The sequence below is a fragment of the Spodoptera frugiperda genome, chromosome 28, assembly GCF_023101765.2.
Source record: "Spodoptera frugiperda isolate SF20-4 chromosome 28, AGI-APGP_CSIRO_Sfru_2.0, whole genome shotgun sequence".
Classification (NCBI taxonomy): domain Eukaryota; kingdom Metazoa; phylum Arthropoda; class Insecta; order Lepidoptera; family Noctuidae; genus Spodoptera; species Spodoptera frugiperda.
Window position 1 is genome coordinate 12,615,183 of NC_064239.1, and position 9,763 is coordinate 12,624,945.

General features: G+C 36.0%; 2 protein-coding genes across 2 annotated transcripts; one reads left to right on the forward strand and one right to left on the reverse strand.

Moving 5' to 3' along the window:
* Positions 1–43: 43 nt before the first annotated feature.
* Positions 44–2,050, forward strand: LOC118265608 (acylglycerol kinase, mitochondrial). The gene is made up of 3 exons (XM_035578591.2): positions 44–251; positions 420–718; positions 953–2,050. The coding sequence occupies exons 1-3, from the start codon at positions 136–138 to the stop codon at positions 1,804–1,806; spliced, it is 1,269 nt and encodes a 422-aa protein (XP_035434484.1). The 5' UTR covers positions 44–135; the 3' UTR covers positions 1,807–2,050.
* LOC118265605 (uncharacterized) lies at positions 2,004–9,104 on the reverse strand. Its single transcript, XM_035578583.2, has 7 exons — positions 6,105–9,104; positions 5,699–5,761; positions 5,256–5,592; positions 4,329–5,000; positions 3,857–4,011; positions 3,141–3,314; positions 2,004–2,798 (listed from the first exon to the last, which is right to left on the reverse strand). The coding sequence occupies exons 1-7, from the start codon at positions 8,786–8,788 to the stop codon at positions 2,651–2,653; spliced, it is 4,233 nt and encodes a 1,410-aa protein (XP_035434476.2). The 5' UTR covers positions 8,789–9,104; the 3' UTR covers positions 2,004–2,650.
* Between the last annotated feature and the right edge of the window lie 659 nt (positions 9,105–9,763).

The window sequence follows — 9,763 nt, forward strand, 5'->3', positions numbered from 1 at the left end:
TAAATGATGGAATTTGATAGATTGTCAATGGTTCAGTAAAATGTCAGTCAAAATGACATTGTCGTTCAAACTTGGTATGGAACAGCTGACTAACCTTAATTTGTAAAGCCCGATGTAAATGGATTTTGAATAAAAATGCTGCTGCGTAAACTTAATAAATTACAAAAAACCATCCGATATAATTGGAAAAAGTCCGTCTTGGGAGCCGTAGCACTTTACTATGGAGCTACGGTAGTAAAAGAAAAATATGAGTAAGTTTAGATCATGGACCCGAAACAAACGATTGTGTTTTAATTTTTCCTTTATTTATTGTATCCAAAATAATATCAAAAACATGCTTACCTAAGTAGGAAGTAACAATATTTTGAGTTATAATAACATTTTAAGAATTTCATATAAGATTTCGTAATTACTTCCAGAATTAATTTACTGATGCGAGCTGCTTGTGAGGAGGCGGCAAGGTATGGAGACAGAATGATTGCTATAGACGACAATCCGATGCTCGTTACCGTCGTTCTGAACCCTGTGGCTAACAAGCGGAAAGCCAAGCAGGACTTTGAGAAGTACTGCGAGCCACTCCTGCACTTGGCAGGGATGCAGGTGGATGTCATACAGACGTCCAGTGAGGGAAATGCGAAGGAGCTGGTCGAAACATTGAAAGGAACTCAGGCTATTGTGATTGCAGGAGGAGATGGAACCTTATCTGAATGTATTACAGGTAGGTTTACTTCAAAAATACCTGCTGTTGTAGTATTTCATGGTAATATATTTAAAAGTAAATTATAATTATTGCTAAGTGCTAACTGAATTTATTTAAAATCCCCATTAGTTTAATGAAAATCTTATTGTTTTGCCCCGAATGAAAACTGTCATCAACCATCTTCAAATTGAACTGCTAATTCAATACCATCTCTTAAATTAATGACACTTAAATAATATTTTATTATTCTAGGACTTCTGCGCAGAAATGATGATGCGAACCGCTTCCCTGTTGGTATTCTTCCTCTTGGAAGAACAAACACCATTGGCAACACCCTTTTCTCAAAAGGGGATGGTGTTTTTCGAGTGAAGCAACTCATTGAAGCTTCCATGGCTATTATCAAGGGCAACACTATGTGGAAAGATGCCATGAAAATAGAACCAATTGAAGAAGAGGAAGATGCAGTATTCGGGAAGCCAATATTTGCATTGTGCTCGCTTGAGTGGGGAGCTTTCAGAGATGTTATGTCTAAGAAACACAAGTACTGGCTGTATGGCTCACTAAGGGAATATGCTTCATATGTTTTCAATGGATACAGACAGTCTCTCAACTGGCATTGCAAAGGAGTGATAAAATATAGCCCGCCCTGTGATGGATGCAGCAACTGTGTCATGAAGCGACCCCAAGTCAAAAGGAAATGGGCTTTCTTCCTGCCCTCCACCACTTTAGCTGAAGACAACAGCCCTGCGAATTTAGTCAATAACAAATGTGACTCAACTAAAGAGGTTTGCTTCCAGACAAGTGATTTCAGGATTATGACTCCGAACTTACAGAATACACAAACGACACCAGCACTCAGCATAGGTATTGGGAAATATAACTACAACTATGCGGAGTTTGTGTCCGAGGGCTGGGATAGAGTTCGGGACAAGAGTATAAAGAATGCTATCCTAGCTCGAAGCGTGATGCTGTTTCCCAAAGAACACTTTGGCGCTACAACTATTGACATTGACAGAGAAGAGTATGAGGCCAAGCCTATAAAGATCACACTGTTACCGAAAGTTGTAAGATTATTCTGTAGTGATAGTAATAACTATGAGAAATAAATATGTACTTGTTGGTAAAGTGTGGAAAAGTCATGGTTGAGTTTATTGTTTCATGTTGTTCTCTATCTTTGTTATTTTCAAGATGACATTTCAAGGCCGAAGACTAGTTTCAACTTCACTAAACTCCATTTTAAATCGGGATTCTATAAAAATACTGATACAAAAGAGATGAAGGAAATGAAGTACAAAAACTTGAATTATACTGTTATAAACTTTAATAAAAAATATGTAAAATTTTATGTAACATTATTATTTTTATTTTTTTTAACAATTGAACAATTATGAAGCTTTGTGCAGCAAAATCGCACATCGCAATGACGTCCACAATTTAAAATTTAAATAAAAATTCAAATTATAAAATAAAAATTGTTATTGCAGCTTTTAGCTTTAACCTGACAGGCTTATATAAATGGCATAAAAAATAGTAAAAAGTCTATACATATATAGGATTGAAAAGTACATAATGGGGCTACTGTATAAACTGTATTTTAACTCACAGGATGGCAATAGTGAGATCTTCTCGCTATTCGTCCAATAGGGAATTAGCTTGTGTCACACCATTGGACGTTAAATATTTGACAGCTACAGTGATTGGACAAAACATTTGCGCCATCTGGTGACTAAATAAACACGGTAGCCCCCATCATAATAATATTTTTCCACATCTATCTCATACAAACAAACCAGTCTTTTTAGGGTTCCGTAGCCAAATAGCAAAAAACGGAACCCTTATAGATTCGTCATATCTGTCTGTCTGTCCGTCCGTATGTCACAGCCATTTTTTATTCAACAAGGTGCCTATTTATGTAAGCTTGTAGGTGTAGAGGTAATAAATGATGTTTTGTTACAAAACATTCTGTCTAGCGTACTCCCAAACGAATATGGCGGCCGTAACGTGTACATTTAGCGATCTGACGTAGCCTTGTTGAGGGATTTCCACGCAGTGGTCCATTAGGGGCAGCAAGTCGCATGGCACGCCCTCTTTCTCGTGGCTAGAAGAATAATATACTTTATTATGTTGTGACAAAGTTTATTTTCAACTAACTGACTGGTGGAGAATCATGACGTTACTCGAATTTATTTAATGTATTTATAATCTTAATTGTTTTGTGTAATAAAGTCGAATATCTGTCGAAGAAATACAGATGGGGGTGATTAGTGTGAATTGTTTCGTGATTAAATATTTATTTATATAATTCTCGAAGTTTCTTTTTCATACTCCTAACATACAGTGATAACGGAAAGATATAACGAAGAAGGATTGTGGTAGGCGTGAGTTTGAACCTATAATAATTGCGTACTCTTTGCACCTAGTGTACCCATCAAATACTTACCCAAGCAACAATAAAGTCTTCTTAGGAAACTTGAAAGTCTGCAGCTTGGTGCTGCTGGAGGTCTGTTCCGCAGCCACCACGGCGTATCCCTCCTCTTTCTTCTTCAGAAGGTACTCCTTGAGAGGACGGCCAGGACGAACCTCTTCTACGTTGATCCATCTTTCTGCTGATACACTAAAAACATACATTAAGCAGAGTATTAAGAAGGGTATATGGAAAATATGTATGAGTCCCATTATGATGGTATACAGCAAACGATACTCAAGGATTGGAAAGAAAAGAGGCAGAACACAAATATGTGGTACGGCGACATCAGACAAGTCGCAGGAATATCTTGGGGTAAAGTGACCATAGAAAGGCCAGAATGGAGAACATTGGAGGAGGCTTTGGCCACCTGGCAAACAGCCACGCAGAAGTGGAGAATGGACGCAGTGATACCTTGAAATAGATTTTGTCATGACCGAATAAAAAGGCTATGAATAAAATAATAAATAAACTTGACAGTGGGCTATAAACACTGCCCATTGACACCCGCAACAGCAAAGGAATCACAAATACGTCACCGACCTTTTAAGAAGGATTACTCTTTTCTTGAAGGATTGAAGGTCGTCTCGGTTCGGAAAAGCAGCTGGTTACCCAGCCGCAGCCTTGACCATGCAGTCAAGATTACTCTTATTCAATAGGTAGGTAATTAGGAACATAAGAATTCAATATACCTGAGTCCCTGGAACTGCCTGTCCTGAAGGTGCCTCAAACTGTCCACGACATACGTTTGAACGCCAAACACTTCGCTGGTGCGCGCCATTCCACCCAAGTTGGGTAGCTTATCTATCAATGATGCCACCACTATTAATTGGCTTGGACTTTCCCTCTGGAAATTTAAGAACTCCTATTAAGGGTACACTAGTCAGTCGGTTTAGTATACCTAACTTGAAAAAAGGCATGTCCTGAGTATATGTGCTGCATCGTCGACCGCAACATTACTTACCACCAGGCGAGATAGCGAGAGGCCAAACGTCGACTCAACAAATAAAAAAAAAAATGTATTTCAAAAGTTAACTCTCTACGACACATTGTTTATCGATTCGGATCAGAGTAATAGTAACGGAAATCTAATCGGCGACATTTTGCACAGATTCATGATCAATACTCTAGAAAAGAAGCTAAAAATACCAAAAATCAACCCACCTTCTTCCCCGCATCATAAACATTAACATCGCTCATATTTCTCCAAGGAATATACTTCTTCTGAATAGTCCCCATGGCTTCGACATCTTCAGAATTCCTCTCATCAAGACCTTTACTCGGTTGGATCACTGCAAACTGATCATCGGCCTTCCGACAACATTTCCACTCATTTATGAAGTCTCCAGTACCATCTTTAGCCACCTTTTCATCAATATCCTTGATTATATGATTAACAAACTGCATATCGATCTTCTCATTACTGTCTACTTCACACAATTTTGGCAATAAATAATATATGAAATACGGTGTAAGGTTGCCAACAATATCAAAGTCATTAGTAAAATAATCATTTTGAAGTTTTATGTAGTTCTTGTCGGTATTACATTCTGAAAAGGTTCTTTCTATAATGTTTATAGTGTATTCGTATTTAGTCGTTTTGTTCGCCAGTTTGTATAGGACGGTTGCCAAATATTGTGCGTTCAATCTAACGTTGAATAGTTGACCCATTGTATGGGAGAGGAGGAACTCCAAAACAAAATTGTACTCAAGTTCTGTGTATGTGTTGTTCGATATTTTATGCTTTAGCACCCAATATAGTATGAAGAACTGAGAAATTAGTGGTATGTGTCTAGATTTCATAATCTGTAGCATTTCTTCGCCAATGACGATTTTCTGGAAATGAGGATAGGTTTTTGTTTTAGAAGAAGAAACTGCAGTGGCAAGAAATCTTGGTGGACTACCTAGCTTGTTAACCGGGGATCCGGCTCGAAAAGCATGAGTTAGAACGGGGTTGTTTTTAGTCAGTAAGAGTCTGACACTTCTTCTTGCCTCGCCCAAGGCGGGAGAAGAAATTGGATGATTATCTCCCCTCAAAAAAAAAGTATGAATTAAATATAAATAATGAACATAATTTAAATTTAGACTTACCTCAACATAAAAATACAGCGAAATGAACCATTCGAAGCAAATCCTGACACTGGGTTGATGTGGGAGCTTCACAAACATATCCAAACACCAATTACTCTCACTCCAAAAACTCTTTGAATCCCCATTCTTCAACACTAGCAACAACATATGTTGTAGGGTAGTTTGCAAAACTCTGTGCAATTGCGAGTTGCCATGGTAACGCTGTTTATTCTTGAATAGGCTGTCGATGCGAATGGTCGTGAGATTGGTGATCATGCTGAGAGTTTCTGCGTCATTGATGTTGCATAATGATGCTATTGCAAGATACTGGATTTCGTAGTTGAAGTGGACATCAATACTGCAAGAATGGATAAAAATATGATCATTATTAAAGTCTATATTAAATTTAGAGGTATAAAAGAAAATTATGCGCCCACTATTTTGTAAAACTGATGTTTTCTCACCTTTCTTTATTTACGCGATATCTCGGATCTTGTAGAACTTCTAGTGTTACATTATCTGAAATCCTGAAATTAGACATACACAAACATTTATTAAGAGAAGCATAGTAGATTTGCAATAAGTTACTGTTATTATATCACGTCTAGTACACAGTCGAACAGTTAGATGAGAACTTTTCGACGAGGCCACTCGATTAGTTTCAACTCACGCAAGGAGCCCGTAGCCATGAGTAAAACGTGTAAAAGCGAACAAAGTGAGTGGCGCGCAGCTAACTCTCTACTATTAAAAAAACTTCGCCAAACTCTTTGGCTTTTGGCTCTTTCAAACTTGAGTAAGCCGTACATCCGAATTAATTTAAAATGCCTCATGATCATGATATTTACAAAACAAAAACATAAGTATATTTACCTCTGATCTTTCCTAGGTACGGGACAGTAGAGCAATATCTCACATAAAACATAAATCAAATGCCCATACTCCTTCATATCTTTCCCATTTAATTTCCTAATCAAGTAGAAGAGTGGATTCGTTTTTATAGGACCATATTCTATGATCTTATTGCAGTATGTAGTTACAACCGAATTGTTGTACATTGCATTTTTTAGAATACAATCTTGAGTTATCAATTTAACAAACTCTTCAATGCATGGTGAATATTGGCTGTTGGACTTCAGCTCCTCAATTTCAGTCCACACTCTATTAACAAACTGAATTAAGTTGAAGTTGGTGTTATCGTTAGTAAGTTTGTTAATGATTTTGTTGACTGTCTTCAGGATCCATTTTAGACACCCATACCCTCCACGTTCCAGAACATTTTCGATGTAAGTAATCACCTCATCTAAGCAACAATCAACATCTTTCTCTTCTTTGATCATAAAGCATATTATTGCACAAGTCTTTTCATAGAACACATTTTTCGATCTACCCACACTTTCATTTTGGGCATCTTTGAATTCTATTGTTGCAACTATTTGAATAAAACTATTTACATTAAGCATTTCATGCATATAATTGGTTAGCATTACAGGACTACTGTGTAGCATTTTTATAATAAATAAACTAATGACTGCTTTATCTATATCTGGGTTAGACTTCAGAAATAAAACAGCAGTTTTATAGAGCTGCAATAATGTATCTCCCAGCTCTTTTTCATTAAAAATAAATTCATGATATTTACATAATTTCGATATATCCTCCATTCTTAATATCACGTCATTAGAAAACAGACTTAGTAGATAGAGCAATAAAGTCTTATTTTGCTTTGTGATCACTTCATTAATATTGTGTCTTAGGGAAGAATCTTTAGTTTTGCTTGACAAATCCATTAAGAATAAAACATCATTGAGATAGTCTTTCTTATCTGCATATTGCCTGTTAAGGCCTTCTTCTATTTTCTTCATTTTATCTTCGATTATTTCAATAACGATTCTTGTATCCTCTTCATGAGCCAACAAGTACAGCAAAATAAGGTCTACATTTGTGTGACTCTCTGACATTATTTTTAAATTATTTACTCTATCTTCATTTGTTATTGGGACTTGTTTTACAATTTCAATAAATGGGTTTTCTTGAAAGGGAACTTTTAGATTAATATTAGGGTAAATATTTATAATATCTCTCCAATTTAAGTGACTTAGGCAATTTTTTATGAAATATATAATGTTGATCTGTACTGCTCTTCGTAAAACAACATTATTACAAGGTATCTTCAAAATATCTGCTACAGTTTTGGACAATTCTTTATCATTTGCTACTAATGAAACATCAGTTCTTAAATTGGTTAAAACATCAGTGAAGTGGTACAATGGTATAGGAGACCATTTAACTTGAGTTATAGATTTAAATATTTCTATAAATGATTGTGGATCAGCCATTAATTCCAGTATCTGAGCCTTTAGGCCTTGATATATTGCACTGTTATCAAATAAATTAATATCATTAATGGCTTCCAGCAATATTTGAGCTTCTGTTTCATTTCTAATTTTAGTCTTAAGCTTATACTCCATGCATTTTAATCTGACTTGAGTATTCTCATGTTTAAGACCCATGTTAAAAGCTGAGTTCAACCACCAATCACCAACATGTATAGATTCAAATAATTTTAGTGATGGTAACACTATGTTTCCCTGCTTTTCTTCTAAACTGTCTATTAAGATAAAGAAATTATGCCACATTGTTTTCAGAGCTTTAGTATTGCCATTATTCCATTGGAATATTGTTTCATTTAAATATATAACTTTGACATCCTTTTTGGTGGCTATAATAGAGTCTATTGCCTTTTTAGTGAGGTACACAGATATTTTCCTAGTGGATGGATTGTCAGACATCATGCCAAATAATACAATCTCCCAAAAGTTATACTGGTGGACAATTTCAGATACAAATTGGCTATCTCCTTTTGCATCAGGGGTGGGTAGGTAGTAATCAGAGAGGCAGCTGAGTACCTTTAATGCATTCTCCTTTTTATCCCCTTTGAATGACTGTATGTGGTCCCATATCCTGTCTAGTATATCATAGCCTACTACCCCATAAAGTAGTGCTGGTACCATATCTGTTAAAAAGTATACTTTCAGTACTTCATCTGATGAATCTAGGACCTTTTCTAAAGGTGTCTCTAAGAACAGTAAGGACACTTTTTCTCCAAACTGAATGGTCGCATTCAGGATACTATCAGCGACTTTTAAACAAAGTAATTTGTCCATGTTTATATCACTAGGCAAGGAGGTAGATGGTGCTTCCAGTTGGAAGTCAATGTTGGACAATATTTGCTGCAGCAAGTGTTCAGCTTTGCTAGCCACATCACTTGGTTTCAAGCACAGTACCATGTTGATAATTTCACAAACATAACCGACATTGTCACTCGTTAGATCCTTCAGTAATTTAACTATGAAATCAAACTCTTCGCTATTCTCACATTCTATACCTTCTTGGACGTTAACAAGCAGTTTGTACTTCAGTAATTGAATAATATTACGTAGATGTTTATTGGAATGGTGAGTTATTTCCATAAGTCTTTTCAAATGGGTATCGATAACTTCCTCATCCAAATCTAGTATATCTAGGAAATGCAGAAATTCTCCTTGATTATCCATTGCTTGTAAAAGAAAATTACTTGCTTTTTTAACACTTTACTCGAATATATTTCGAGTATTATTTAAATTTAAACAAGTTTGAAATGCGGGTTTACTCTTTGTACGGCATGGACATTGTTTTCATTTCCATACGGCCGATCACATTGACAGTATCATATCGACATTGACAATTGCGTAAATGTGAATTTTAAGCATAGTTTTATATCTATTTCACTTGCACTCGTGTAATAGTCAATGTGCTTACTGTTTCAGTGTATAAATGTTTAGATTCGCACATTTTTGACAATTCGATTTTGTATTACATGCGCCAATGTGACAATGACAGTGACAGATTACATATGAATGATAGACGACAGCAAGAAGCATATACAATTGACGTTGCCATTCTTAAAAAAATCAACTATTTTTTAAAAACGTGTGCCCAATGCCCACACTCTCCCACCCATACCACACCCCATCACCCTAAACCCCAACACCAACGACGAAATGTGATTCCTTTATCGTTAGCGTTAGCGTATTCGTTAGCGTTAAGCACCAATGCTGCAACTAGTTTATGATTCATGCCTAGGTGCCAATTGCCAATGATTTTCTTTATAGCAACTGCCAATACTGTTAAACATCCCCTATATTATTATACTCTTTGTGTTAAACTGTTCAAACATTCATATAATCGCGTAGTTATTAGTTAGATATTTAATCAATTTAGTTGTTTCTCGTCAGGATTAATAGAAAACTTAATCTGTCTGAATCGGGCCAGCCAGTGTCATTCTGAGTTATATTTCAGTTCGTATTGAATGGTCTATATTGTGTTAAATACCACTCAACATTTTTTCATAAACTCTTCAGAGAAATCGAAGGGCAATAATTTGGTAGCTTGAGCTAAGTCTCCAGAAACTAAAACACCAGCTGACTAATGTTATCTTAAATTTTAGCTATAATTGAATAAATATACCTATTATTGTTTGTTAATGACCA